This window comes from Chroicocephalus ridibundus, chromosome 1 (assembly GCF_963924245.1).
Source record: "Chroicocephalus ridibundus chromosome 1, bChrRid1.1, whole genome shotgun sequence".
NCBI lineage: Eukaryota > Metazoa > Chordata > Aves > Charadriiformes > Laridae > Chroicocephalus > Chroicocephalus ridibundus.
In genome coordinates, this window is record NC_086284.1 from 9,147,760 (window position 1) to 9,161,721 (window position 13,962).

Genomic DNA, 13,962 nt, shown 5'->3' on the forward strand with positions numbered 1-13,962 from the left:
TTTTCCCAATGTTGGCCGGATTTCACCCGTTTGGGGAGGATTTTATTCGGCAGTGGCGGCACGGGGGTGTGAGGGTGCTGTCACCGTCGAGATGCCACAAGCTGTCCCCTGCGGAGCAGAATAAACCCCCCCGCCTTGAGATTTGAGTGCTTTTTCCCATGGGAATACAAGGCAAAACAGCCTGAACCAGGAAAAGTGAAGAAAACAGGATTAAAAAAAAAGGTAAAAAAAGGGGAATTCTCTCTCTGCCACGTGGCGGGGGCACAAGAATCGCCAATATTTTTAACTAAACCACCATTTTTGGGTTATTTTTCCCCAGGGGACCGGCTGCTCTCAGTAGCACCTTCTGCTTTTTCGCTGCTCCCAGGTGAAAAACGCCCGGTTTTGGTGAAACAGCAGCATTTCGGGTGCTATGTCAGCATCCCCCACCCCGGGGCAACCCGCAGCAGATCCTCCAACTCGCCCCCTGCCTCCCCTCCCCCCCCCCCGCCCCCAGGTCCCAACCTCTATCAATGGGTGATTAAAAAGCCAAGCGTTAATTAATTAAATAAAAGCTACGCGATGCTGAGCCTCTGGTGCATCCAAAATGTCCCGGTGAGGTCCCGGCGTTGATGTCTCCGGCTGCCGGCAGTCGGAAGTGACACATCCCACCCCTCCCCCACCTCCCCCCTTAAAATGGGTCCATTTTAGGAACTTCGAGGTTCCCCTCGCTGCCGTCAGGGGCGTCCAGGGCGAAGAGGCAGAAGGCGATTTCCTCGCAGGCGCTGCTGGCGCCGCACTCGAACAAGCAGCCGAAAACGCCGCCGGGGCAGACGGCCAGGTCGGAATACCCAGCCGGCCCCGGGTGCAGCACCCACGGGTGCCGCCAGCCCTCCCCGTCCAGCGGAGAAGGGTTGAGATAGATGCCCAAATCGCGCCGGCGGTGCCGGTCGGTGGGATGGGAGTAGAGTAACCAAGCGGGCGCCTCCCCGGAGGGCGGGGGGAAGCTCACCACGCTGCCCTGGCACCCCCGCGGCGGTTCGCCCAGCGCTTTGCACCGCGCCGACCCCTCGAACCGCAGCCCACGGTCGGCGCTGAAGGCCACGGCCCGGCAACCCCACGGCGCTCGGGCGTTGCAGTAGAGCAAGGGCTGGCGGGCATCACCCCCGTCGATTTCGGCTACCTGGCACTCGCCCGTCGGCCCGCCCCCCACCAGGCCACCCTTGTGCCAGCTGCGCCCGCCGTCGTCGCTGTAGAAGACGAGGGCGTGCTGCCGGGTGTAGCAAGGCAGCGGCACGACCCCGCACAACCGCTCGTGCACGTAGTAGGTGTAGGCCGGCACGACCAGGCGCCCCGAAGCCAGCTGGACCCCGTGGCCCGGCCCCACGGCGAAGGTGGCCCAACGGGACAGGTCGGGGCCCACGGCTTCATCCGTCACGTCCCGCAGCGGGGTCCAGCGGTGGCCGCCGTCGGCGCTGGTGGCGTAGCAGAGGCGAGCGGCGCTGCAGCCCCTCCAGATCTGGCACCGCTCCGTCTTCCCCCGCTCGACGCAGATGCAGAAGAGGAAGACGGTGCCGCTCGTGGCGTCGTAGAGGGGACAGGGGTTCATGGTGCGGCGGCCGGGCAGCACCAAGGCCGACAGCTCCTCCGGCGGATCCCACTGCCGGCAAGGAGGAAAACGGGGCTCAGCCGCCGGGTTGCACCGGTGTCGCTGCGCCCCGAAACCGCCCGCCGTCGCTCCCAGGGATGGAGGACGCAGCTCGTTGCTACGGCCCGGGTTGGTTTGTTACCTCCACCGAGGAGCCGTGCCGGCGGCCCCGGCGCAGCACCAGGTACTTGGCGTCCTCGTCCCTGGCCGAGGAGCGCTTCTCGGCGAAGGCCAGGAAGGTGGCGGCCGGGGGGATGTACAGCAAAGCCGGGATGCGGTAGGTGACCCCGCTCGCCTGCCGGAACAGCGTCTCCCGTGGGAACACGAGGGGGGATCCCGGCGGTGGCAGCGGGGGGGGGCTCTCCCCGCCATCCCCCTGCTGCTGGCGGGGAAGGTCAGATGGTAAAGGGTTAAGTGCTGGCAGAGGGTGGCCCTCATGTCCCCCAGGATGGGGGGACAGGGACAAGGACTCACCTCGAGGCAGGTGGTGGCCTGGGACATGGTGGCCTCCCCGAGGTCCCGCTGGGTGGGGTGGAAGGGGGGGGGGTGGGTGAGTGTGGAGCCCCTTGTTGGGGGGGGGGGTCACACCCCCCCTGTCCTGCCCCTCCATACTGTCCCCGTGTCCCTCTGTCCCGCCGCACCGCAGCGGCTCCCCTCTGCCCGTGACCCCATGCCCCCCCCCCCCAAGGCTGTCCCCAACCCCCATCCCCTTTAGCACCCGCCAGAGTCCCCGTGCCCATGCACCCACCCCCCCCCCCAACCCTCCCAGGTATCCCCTCTTGCCCACAACTCCCCACTTCCCCCCCGCCATGTCCCTGCGACGCCCCCTGCACCCTCGTAGCCCGACTCCCCTATGTCCCCCCCTTCACCCCCATAGCCTGACTCCCCTATGTCCCCTCCCTGCACCCCCATAGCGCGACTCCCCTGCACCCCTGCATGCACCGGTCCCCCCCCGTACGTCCCCCTGCACCCCCCCCGAGCCCCGACTCCCCTATGTCCCCCCCCACCCCATAGACTGACTCCCCTACATCCTGCATGCACCGATGCCCCCCCCGTGTACCCCTCTATGCCCACAGCCCCCCTGCACCCCCCCAGCCAGCCTCCTATAGACCCCCGCATGCACCGAACCCCCCCCCATGTCTGCCCCATGCCCAGACCCCCCCCTACATCCCCCTGCACCCCCCCCCCACACCCTCACAGCCCAGCTCCCTCCATGTACCCCCCCCGCACCCCCATAGCCCGACTCCCCTATGTACCCCCCCCGCAGCCCCCACAGCCCCACACACCCCCCCCCGATCCCCGGACCCCCCCGCGCTCCCCCACCCCGACTCCCCTGCACCCTTGCATCCACCAATCCCCCGCCCCCCCCGCCAATGCCAGGCCCCCCCGTGTACCCTCCTGCACCCCCCCCAGCCCCACTCCCAGCATGCACCGACCCCCCCGGACCAGGCCCCCGGCATGCACCGACCCCCCCCCCCCCCGGCCCCATCCCTTTTGCACCCCCCCTCCGTGCCCCGCTCCCCCCCCCTCCCAGTCCCACGGACCCCCCCCTCCACCGACCGCCCCCCCCGCTCCCCCGAGCCCCCCCGCACCTCACGGACCCCCCGCTCCCCCGAGCCCCCCCGATTCCCCCCCCGGCCCCAGCCCCACGCACCCCCCGGCTCCTCCGGCCGCCGCCGCCGCCGGGGCCGCCCCGCTCCACCCCCGGCCGGGGAGGGGGACGGCGGGAGGGGGGGGGCGGGCCGGTAACAGGGATCCACCCCCCCGCCCTGACCCGGGGATGCTCCGGAACACGTTCAACGGCTCTTCTTCCCTCTTATTGCAAAAAAAAAAAACCAACCAAACAAAAAACACCACCAAAAAACAACATAAAAAAACCCCCCAAACTCTTCTATTTTAGAAAAATGGCATTTTATAGAAGGGAGGCGGGGGACAGGAGGTGGCGACAGGGGACCCGCGGGGAGGGTCACGGCTCGGAAAAGCCCTTCGCTTGCCTTTTTTTTCCTCCCCACCTTGTAGATAAGCATCGCCCAACATACAGCAGTAGCATATTTGACTCCCCCCCCCCCGCCGAACACATAAAAGGCTTTTTATACGAAACAATCCGCCCCCCCCCGCCATGAGAAAAATACAAAAATAAAAACCTGTTTGCGAGCGGACGGTTGTTTTACAGAAGGATTTTGTCCTGAATTCCTAACGCAAAAGGGAAAGGTGACGTTAGTGACCCCCCCCCCCCCCCCGCCCCAGCCCCCGCATGGCATGGGGTTATTCCATAAAGCACTGCCAGGGAACCAGGGAAGAAGCAGGGACAGTTTGGGTGACAAAGTCCCCCCGCTCCAGAGGGTTCCCACGGGCAAATCCTCCTCCACCGTCCGCCCCGGAGGCGGCAGGACCATGAAGGCCAAGACCAAGGTTGTGTAGCTTCAAAAAAAAAATAAATCTTGGATCCAAGATTAAAAATCCCGCTCATCCCAAATGGAATAGGATTTCAGGACAAAAAACAGAGGCAATGATTCACTTTCTTTGCTATTTTTCTTTATTGGTGTTAATTTAGCGCGTCCCCAGGAGGCAGGCGGTGTCGGAAATCATTTTATTTTCCTCTCCAGGGCCAGGCTATCGTGCAGCTTGGACACCTCCGGCTCGTAGGCCTCCATGACTAACGTCCCGTTGTTATCGAAGAATTTGGCGATGGATTTGGTGAACTCGGCTTCCCTCTGCTGTTTGGTTTTGCCGCTGATGAAAGTCAGCTTCAGGGTGTACTTGTCATCGAACCTGCAGGGAGGGCGGCGAGATTGCAGAATAAAAGAAATTAAAATCTGAAATAAAGCCTGGCTCAGCTGAGACACCAACGAAAAGGTGAGGAGAAATCCTCGTCTTCCCGGAAAGCCCCCAGGAGCGGAGGTCCCCGCCCCCCGCCCCAGCAGCCACAACATGCAGGCGTTAATTATACCTCAATTAAAGATTTTTATACTCTTAATAATTAATTTCCCCCCCCATTTAAAGAGAAATGAAATGTGAGCATCTGCGGCAGATAACCGCGTGGCACCCGCTCCCATTTCGAGATTGGGACGTCGATTTTGACGGAGAAAACAGATTTGGGGGTATAAAAAAAAAATGAAGGAAAATATTTCGGGTGAGCCTATGGAGAGATACGGACGGAAACGGTGCGCACGAGGCTGGCGAGCCCGTGGCAGATCGCTGTTACTTCTGAGTAATTATGTTCCGCAGTGAATATTCACCACGAGTTGCCTGGGAAGCCCCAAAGATCACGGCACGGCAGCCGGTCCTTTGCGGAAAGCTCGCATCCCCGGAGCAGAGCCACCAACGCTGCAGAAATACCAATATTTCCCCCCATTTTGTTTAGGAATTATCCAAAATGCAGCTTTTTTGCGCCGGGTAGCTACCAGTGGAGGCAAAGCGAAAGCCGGTGCGGCACCGGGTCATTCCCGCTCGCTAAGCCCGGGAAACGCTACCGTTTGAGACTGGAGGAGAGCTGCCAAACGTCGTCAGGGTCCATCCCCGCAGGGTCTTTTCTGTGAGCTACGAGGAAAATACTCTTCTCTTTGTATGAGGTATAGATGGTCAGGATTCCCATCATCACAAAATATGTGCTCGAAAAGTTAAGGAAACTAGAAAGCTGTAATTAGAAGTAGAAATTAGGCGGAGAAACTGCTTGGATCCCCTCAGACACAGCGGTTTAACCACGTCTCGTGACATTATCATTCCAAACGGCACGCGGCACGCTTGGCATGAGAAGTTAAATAATTATCGGGACACTTTCTTCAATCTTTGCCGTTGGACATTAATCGATGCCTGGAAGGGGTGGGGAAAGCGACAACTCCCTAACACGCTTTCCCGAAAGGGATTTCTCCAGCCACACGAGATGCTTCGCTCATAAATCCATGAAGCAGAAGGAGAAATCACAACGAAATCCCGTTTTCGATTATTTCGCTAAATTTTTGGAGCAACTGTTGGGAGACAGCGGGAAAACGTTGAGACCAAACGAGCCACAAAATTAATCGCTTGTCCATTCCTCCTAAGCACAGACCGAGCAATTAGAATTATTTCCTTCCAAAAATGAGAAAGATGAAGTGCTGCAAGATGAATTATCTCAACATTCGTGCTGAAAACCAGAACAACTGTAAAATAAGGCCATCGCTCGCCCACGATCCCACAGCCGTCAGTGGTACACGGTGACTCCCAGGCCGGCGAGAAGCTTCCAGGCTACCAGTTCACGCTGCCTCACTGGTACCATCAAAGCCGCCCGTCGGCAGCTCTTGAGAGCACCCCTCATCTGTCACCTACGTTTGGGTGGTAAAACCTCTGCAGGCGACTCTCTTGTTAGAGGAGCCGCAGGGAAATCGGCGCCATGCTGACACTCTGGAGCCCAAACAGGGGGAAAAAACCCAACCCCAGTCACGCTGTGTTACTGGAAATCTCACAGTTGACTTCTAACCGGAGCTGACACGGTGTCTGAGATGTGGGAAATGCACTCAAACACAGCCGGGAGCCTGGCGAAGGGATCGGCCGCCCCGGCAGCCGCTGACTCCTCTGACGTGAGCCGAATCGCTTCCAACCCCTGCAGGGGAAGGCTGCACCCCCAGATCACCCAAATTTAGGTACGTTACAGCCAGCCAGGCAGGAATTTTACCATCACATGAAAACTGTTTGATTATCAGCTGATCTCCACACCACGGGCCTGAAAATGGGAATACAGAGAGGGGTTTTGTTGTGTTTATGGGGAAAATCAACCCTTTTTGGTATAAATGAGCCGACGTAAGTAAAGGATATGATACAACACAAAAGGCAAGAACGGGTTTGGATTCAGGAAAAGGGTGCAGGTAATCCCAAATCAAAGCTACAATGGCGAAGAGACAAGAGATTGTGCAGATGATGAGGCGACCGTCGATCAAACGGAAATTTTCGACGTACTTGTACTTCTCCAGGAGAACCTGCGGGAGAAACAGGCAGCCAAGTTTATTTTGTGCTTTTCATTAGATTCAGATAAACCAATCTCAATTATATGGGTAAAATGAGCAGAAACTTTATACAGAATTAATGTCTGCATCAGACATTGTAATAATTGCTGATGCTCTAAGCTTTAGCCATGGGAATTGCAAGAGATGCTACAGAACCAGCACAGATAGGGGTTCCAACCAAATCCAACCAAAAAAAGTTTACAAAGTTTTTAAAACTAAGCATAGAAACCTAAGCAAATAGAGCGTTTCCCAAGAGGGAGAAATCAGCAGTCGCAGGACGTACCTTTTTGGCAGAATCGTCCAAAGAATTTTTCACAGCTGAACCGTCCCATTTGTCAATTTTTACCGGCTTGTCGTCGATCTTCCACTGCAACGGAAACCGAACGGCGTTAAGAGAATTTGGCCTTCCGTTTTAATGTCGCGAACACAAAGACAGGAGGCAACCCAGCAAACTGCTCCCTGTTTGGGAATACGTGCCCAGAGACGGAGAGAATTCGGGCCCTGTTACACAGCACCAAAAGCCCCCCTCGGCACCAACGTCCCCATTACCCTTCCAGATTTAAGCTTGTCGCGGGTACTGAAGATATTTGAAGGGACTTTTTACATCAGTTTTACCCCAATTTTGATTCTGCGTTTGCTGCTCCCGTTGCCATCTGCAGAAAGTGTCAGTTATGACTTAATTCTTGCCTTTGAAGGTATTCACGCTTTTCAGCCCAGCTGTTACAGATCAACTCTTCAGGAGATGATGAGAGCAGGAAAATTTCAAGGTGGCCTTAACAATCCAGGTACAAGGGGAGAATATAAAGGCACAAACAAGAAAAGAAAATTTCAGCCAGACCATCCCCCAGACCGAAACCAAAAGGCTCTGTTGCTCTTCTATATTCTGATTTTCCTCAGAAGCGGGTTCTTCATCAATAATGAATCTCAGGTACAACAGCTCAGTTTTTCAAAGGGGTTAATTTTCCTCTGAATTATATTATTTTTCGGTGACACTACTGCTTTTAGCCGCAGTCGGACACATGAGCTTGAGCCCTGGGTATTTCAAGCCATCAATTATTTCAAACAGTTGAGTGATTTGAGCTCAAATTTTAGCTGCCATTAGAAGCAATTCTCAACTTTGCTCGTGTTATTTCCTGCTCCTGAAGCTCCCAAGTTGGATTTATTAACCACCCGTCACAAGAGCTCATTTCCCTTCTCTGGCAGGAATGAAACCATTTTAAAGTAAGATGTAAAACCTGATCTACTTCCCCTACACTCGCCCAGGGAAAAGCCTGATTATCCTTCAGGCTCTGCAGGTATGAATTATTAGGTGCACAGTAAACGTCACCGTACATTCACATGCTGTACCTGGTTTATGAGGGACAAAAGCAACAGCCAGAAGCCAGAAAAAGCTCTCACATCAGTGTAAGTTACAAAATATTTCAGGTGGCTACTTTTTTTTGTAGCCACCAGTTTTTCCTAAGGTTAACTAACACACACGCCAGTTGAAAGCCAAACCCTTTGCCATGAAAGACTATAGAATAATCCTTTCAAAGATTTACTTTTTCCTTATAAAAGCATCTGTAACAGTTTTATTTCTTGCCCTTTGGAATTCCCAATGATTAAACTATCAAGAGCTAGATTAGGTAGCGGAAAAAAATATTACCTTTTTTCCTAATTAGTGAATTGGAAGTCAGAAGTCTCGAAGTAGTAACACCAATACCCAATCCCTCTCTCCTTATCTCACAAATAAATCAAAAAAAGCTTTGAAGAAACCCTTTCAGACTTGACCTCACTGCTCATAGGTGCGGCCTCCATTTCTCATGAGGGAGTAGAAGGAAAGCTAAAAAAGCCTTTCGACGTGGAAATGTACTCTGCTTAGCAAAACCCTAAAACAGAGTCTTTTCCTGAAACAGCGCCAGCTGCTACTGCCGCAGAATTATTCTTGTAGGGTGCAGACAAGTCCTGTTATTTTAAAGACAAAAATATTGACTAGTAAGACAGATGCAAGAAGCAGCTCAGCTGGATTCGCTGCGAGATACACCAATAACCGAACCCTGAACTCAGATGTGACTGTGGGCAAATATTCTGTCCTTTCTTGTACTTGTACCGCTCCAGCGAAGGCAAGCCTTACCCAGGAGGGAAGGAGTCATTTGCCTGCAGTTTATTTTTGTTATTGATAAAAGTCCATGAAAAGGCTCAGTCTTTACAGCTGTTCAACCCTTCCCCCTGCTGATTTTAAAAATGATAAAGAACAAAATTCATGAGACGGTTATAATACCACGAGGAACCTCTGCAGGCCATCTGAAGCCTTCCTTCTGACCAGGTCTGCCCTTAAGTACAGTTGCGATTTTTTGTTTTTGTCAAAGGCCGCTAAAGGAATCATTTTGAAGAAGTAAAAAAATATATCCGAGCAAATATTTTGAATTAACAGTTCTCCACATTGCTAGGGTTAGAACAAGACAATCCTTAGTATAAAATATGACAGTGTTCCCCAGCTTGTTCCTAAGTGAGAACAAGAATCCAGAGATACTTGGGAAGACACCACTCAAGTGATATTTTTGTGATACATTTTACAATTAAATATTAATATTGGAATATATGCTTTTGGCAACAGCATAGTTTACCTGGTATTAAAGCACAATGCATCTACCAACGCTTGAGTTTTTAGTCAATCTTATTATGTCTGGTTTTAATTCCTAAAGCCCATGAGGATGGAATCAAGGCTCATGCTAAAATTTCTTCTCTTCTCCTCCCAAATAAAACCAGCAGTTTTCTAGATATACTCAAAGACAGAATAGCCGGAAAACACCGAGGGAAGTTCAGGAATCAAGAAATAAATGAAAATAAAGCCCAAGGCTTTTTTTAGAATAAAAACCTCAAGATTTTAAAGCTATTTTATAGGCACAGGACTGCTAACACTTTACTTGCACAAGGGTTTTGCACAGAGAGAAATATCTGTACGTAAAACAAGTCAAGGCACTGCTGTAATAACATATAGCCAGGAAGCCCGTGACAGAGTGAGAAATGGATTTTTGCTTCTTGTTCTCTGTCCCGACTCATCTGACACTGGAATTGCCAGGTAACATCCATGATATTTAACTGATACCAATCTCTAGCAGAGAAGCAGCATTTTCAGGGGTAGATGTAAAGCCCACATGACATATTTTTTGAAATAAAGCTGTTACTGGGGAAAAAAAAAATAATCTAATCTTAGACTGTCTAAAGCAATGAGCTGAACCAGCAGTTCTTCAGTTCTTGTTCAGGCTTCCCTGTGTCTGAGGCTGTTCTGCTTCAAGACAGAAACAGCTTGATAATGCCAGGGCTGTTCATGTCAGAAGGGACCTTGCATCAGAGACACACCTGCAGTTTGGGACTTCAGCCAGGGTGAAGATTTAGCCCTCCCTTCACCTTGGTCTTGATGTTCCCATGAGGTTACTTCTCCTAACACAGTACAGCTGCTGCTTCTCTTCATTCTTCCAGGCTGATCCGCAGGATGAAAGAGAGAGGGAGAAGGCGGGATGCCGCGCTGGCACCTGGAGTGCCAGTGCTGCGGAAGAGGAGCAGGAGATACTCAAAGGAAACATCAACGCTACTTCTGTGTCCAGATGTGCTCAGAAACATATGCACATCTGTACACTGACATCTATATACCAGCGCAACCATGGGCAAAGCCTTCGACTGATGGCCAGCCCCACGTTCAGCTTGGAAGAGAGCTGGAGATTCAGCGCCTACCACCAAACGGTCACCCTCAAGCAGGCGGGAAAGCCTCCACCCCCTCTCGGGTCTGCAGAACAGCCCTGCCTTGCCTACACAGGTTGCGGAGGGAAGGTGAAGCTGCACTGGTGTCCTGTGGAGCCTGGATGATGCAAACATGTCTGCTCTTCCAGATCATGGATGGCATTTTTCTACCAGTTACTCATTATTTTCAGCACTTCGGGTGAGAGTTCCAAAGGCTTCAAAAGAAAAGCTCAGATTTGGTTCCCATCTGATGGGGGAAAAGAAAAACTCAACCAGTTCAAAACAGCTTTATAGTCTGGGTGTGATTTCACTCCTTTGTTTTAAAAGCTAAGTGAAAGGTTATCAAACTTGTCCTGAACACATCCTAACTACAAATGGGAAGCAAATACGGTATTCTACAGCCAGGCACACCTAGGAATTGGATTTGGTACCTGAAAGCATACCTGTTTAAGAACAAGGCTTCAGAACAACAGCTTAAACATAGCCAGCAGTTACCTTCCTTAATAACAAAGGATAAAATCAGAAATGCAATTTCAGAAAGCCACCAACCCAATCTGACACTAGAAGCATGCAAAGGCCCCAGCTGTTCACATGCAAGTAAAGATGCAGCCTGCAGCTGGATTGCAGCAGGGGAGCATTCTGCTGTTAGCTCCAAGAAAGGGACAGCAAAATGAGTGCTTGCTTTCACAACAGACACCGTGGGATCTGAGCGCTCGCAAGGTTCATTTGTCAAGCTATCGCCTTCATTTAAATCCCTTCAAACTCCTCCCTCAAAAGCAGGAAGCACAGAAAAATCCTGCAGGAGAAACTTCAAGATGTTCATAACTCAGAAGGAAGACGTGGCACAAACTTAACGTTCCCCCCCCCCCCCCCGCCTTATTCCTTCTGCCACTACTGTCAGCCTCTTTTACATCATGTTCAATTTTAGCCTGCAACATCTTCTGGGTAGCTAGCTTGTCTCTTTGAATATTGCTCTGAAGTTTATAGTGCACTTTGGGTATTACACACACAAATAAACCAGTCAAGTCATACAGTAAAAAAGATTTGTTGCTGCTGCAAGAGGAGCACCAGCGTAGACTACATAAACTCTTCAAGAGGAATAACATTCGTGCATCTAACCTGTGTTTTGCATTGCAAGGATGAAAAGAACGTAACCTCCCCTTCCTAAGCCCTAAAATCAGAAACTATTCACACTGGCACCCGCGATGCTGCAGCCCAGGGAGGCTGGAAGAGCCTCAGCAGATGATGCTCATCTACTCCCTCAAGGCACACAGCCGACATTGCAGCTGATTGCCTTTTCCTGTGGGTTGGGCTGCAGCCCACAGAGCAGCGAGTCCCAAACCACAGGTCCCCGCCCCCTAACATAAATTCTAAATTAACAGTGACATCGCACACCACAAACCAGGCAGAAGCTGGATTTGCAAGTTGCAGAGTCCATGGTACATCAGTTCCCTCCTCTTCCTCTTGAAGGAAGAGCCGCAGCACACTCCAGTGAGTCAGTGTGGTCGTTCTCAGCTCCAACTAGTTCAGCCTCTACCTTGGAGGAAGGAATTCTGGACCTCACTCTCCCCAAAATACCAGTGCTGACTGACTGTACCCACAGTCAACATCTCCTGGTCCCACAGAGCTCCTTCTGGGGCACAGGAGCGGAAGGCAGTTACAGAACTTGGTATTCAGGAAGTGGTTTTAGTCCTGGAGCTTGCAAAACCTTCGAAGGTTTTGCTCTAGTAGCAGCAGAGCGTGGTTAATAACTTTGTGTTGTGCTAAACGGGTGAAATCTCAAGATGTTCGAGGGGACTGTAGCCGCTGCTGCACACCATTTTGAAGTCAGCAAGTCTGCACTCTTAGGCAGTCCTGGTTAAGTGGGGAGAGGTCAGGAGGAGCTACCTGATTATCACAAACACTGGAAGAACGTGAGGACAAAAAAAGGGATAGTTAAAACACAGGCCTCCCTAAACTCACCCTGATTTAGCTTACTAGTGAAGTACAAAAAGATACGCTAAACAACCAACCCATCTGAAGACTTTAAAGCCTCACTGACAACCCATTATTTCTCTGTTCAAGAAAAGCTTGAGCAAATTATGGACCTAAGGCCACAACTGTCCAGATAATACCTCAACAATATAAACACCGGTTCGCAGAAATGACCAGATTTCATTTAAGTCATCTGGGGTAGGGGGGAAACGAAGGCACACAGATCAGCATGGTGACAGGGAAAAGATGACAGAACATTATCAAGCCTGTGTATGTACTTCGGGTAGAAGTCCTGCTGAAAATATTCACTGGTTTCTCACTAAAGGATTCAGCTTCCGCAACAACAGCTTATTTCCCTTACCAACAACTCCTTTTTCTCCTGAAATAACTACCCCTCAGTATCCACAGAATGTGGCAGGAGTGAGAACGCCTCGAGAGCATGATGCTTTCCAGAGTTCTTGAAGTTTAACCACAAAGGGCCGTCATTTCAAAACCGGAAGCTGCGCACGTTTGCAGAAGATAGACAGAAATATTTAATTAGCACACCTTCCCCTGAAAGCATTCGCTCAACAACTTGATCTACTGTTCTGAAGAAAACCCACCAAATTCTTCGGGATAGTAAGATAGCCTCCTCTCAAAGAGATGCAGGAAAACTATACTCTTTATGTTACGAAACATAGTATGTTTATGTTAACTTCTGAATATACATATGTGAAAAAAAAAGTAAGTGCTCTCAATTGCAGTAAACCATATTTTGAAATACAGTGAAAGATGCCAAACATATCACTCTGAATACACCCTTTTGCAACCAGAGATACAATTGTCTCCACCTTCCTGTGGAAAAAAATGCCTCTAGGTCTCTAGCTTTCACCTCCCAAATACCACAAAAAGCTGTGACACAAACATCTGACCGCTTAAAACTGAGCTGAAAGCCACTTTACAAACAAGTTCCTTTAAACTACCGAGACTGAGTATCTTATCAGCAGACTTTTACAGTACGCTCTGTTCCACCTGACGTCTCTACCATGCCCAGAGTTACTTTTCTGGCAAAACACCCACCGGGAGGAGCGCGGCTGTACCGCTAGCCGGGCTTTTGTCAGGGCGGCTGGGCTAAGAACCAGCCACGCTGGCAAAAGAATTAAAACAATAATAAAAAAAGGAGCGATTTCACAGCCGGCTGCTGCTGCTTTTGCGGCCGGACGTAGGGCACGGCCTGTCTGCGGGATGTTCCCTCCCTCCCCGGGGGCTCTTCTGCTATTTAGTGCCATTTACAAGGAGGCAGCAGCGGGAGCTCCCCACAGCCCCACGGCTGAGGCGGGGGATCCCCCTCAGCAGCGAGCGGGGGCGGGGGGGGGGGCACACTGAGGCCGGAGCTTAGGGATTGCCACGGCTCGGCCCAGTGCCGGGGCGGTCCGAGGGGAACCGCTGAGACGCGGCCGGGAGTGGGGGGGGAAAGGAGGTGGAGCCCCAGCAGGCCGGTCCCCGGGCGGGCCGTTGCACGGTACCTTGTCGAGCAGACCGTTCCTGCCGCCTTTAGCCGCCATCTTCTCGCCGCCCTCCGCCCCCGCCCTCCCCGCGCGACCTGGTCGTCCCTGATTGGCCGCCCGCGGGGGCCGACGGGAGCAAAGGCCGCGCCCCCCTCCCGCCGCGCTGCACGCTGGG

At 52.3% G+C, this 13,962-nt stretch overlaps 2 protein-coding genes across 3 annotated transcripts; both read right to left on the reverse strand.

Annotated features, from left to right (window-relative positions):
- Positions 1-25: 25 nt before the first annotated feature.
- NEU3 (neuraminidase 3) lies at positions 26-3,333 on the reverse strand. Of its 2 annotated transcripts, XR_010070498.1 has the most exons (5): positions 3,282-3,319; positions 2,102-2,149; positions 1,770-2,009; positions 559-1,639; positions 26-108 (listed from the first exon to the last, which is right to left on the reverse strand). XR_010070498.1 is itself a non-coding variant. In XM_063330868.1 (4 exons), the coding sequence occupies exons 2-4, from the start codon at positions 2,126-2,128 to the stop codon at positions 671-673; spliced, it is 1,233 nt and encodes a 410-aa protein (XP_063186938.1). In that variant the 5' UTR covers positions 2,129-2,149; positions 3,282-3,333; the 3' UTR covers positions 559-670. The 2 variants fall into 2 exon arrangements, 1 of the variants encoding a protein (XP_063186938.1); XM_063330868.1 differs by lacking the exon at positions 26-108 and having other exon boundaries at positions 1,770-2,006; positions 3,282-3,333.
- An 807-nt stretch (positions 3,334-4,140) lies between these two features.
- On the reverse strand, positions 4,141-13,912 carry SPCS2 (signal peptidase complex subunit 2). Its single transcript, XM_063327822.1, has 5 exons — positions 13,806-13,912; positions 6,890-6,973; positions 6,415-6,579; positions 5,101-5,231; positions 4,141-4,399 (listed from the first exon to the last, which is right to left on the reverse strand). The coding sequence occupies exons 1-5, from the start codon at positions 13,842-13,844 to the stop codon at positions 4,213-4,215; spliced, it is 606 nt and encodes a 201-aa protein (XP_063183892.1). The 5' UTR covers positions 13,845-13,912; the 3' UTR covers positions 4,141-4,212.
- Between the last annotated feature and the right edge of the window lie 50 nt (positions 13,913-13,962).

Excerpts from the sequence above, each read along its gene's own strand:
- NEU3 (XM_063330868.1), bottom strand. The coding sequence starts at position 2,128 with ATGTCCCAGGCCACCACCTGCCTCGAG. Across the intron at positions 2,007-2,101 it reads AGGCCACCACCTGCCTCGAG|CAGGGGGATGGCGGGGAGAG; the intron begins GTGAGTCCTTGT and ends CCCCGCCAGCAG. Across the intron at positions 1,640-1,769 it reads GGCACGGCTCCTCGGTGGAG|TGGGATCCGCCGGAGGAGCT; the intron begins GTAACAAACCAA and ends CCTTGCCGGCAG.
- SPCS2 (XM_063327822.1), bottom strand. The coding sequence starts at position 13,844 with ATGGCGGCTAAAGGCGGCAGGAACGGTCTGCTCGACAAG. Across the intron at positions 6,974-13,805 it reads GGAACGGTCTGCTCGACAAG|TGGAAGATCGACGACAAGCC; the intron begins GTACCGTGCAAC and ends TTTCCGTTGCAG. Across the intron at positions 4,400-5,100 it reads CTCTCCTCCAGTCTCAAACG|GTTCGATGACAAGTACACCC; the intron begins GTAGCGTTTCCC and ends CCCTCCCTGCAG.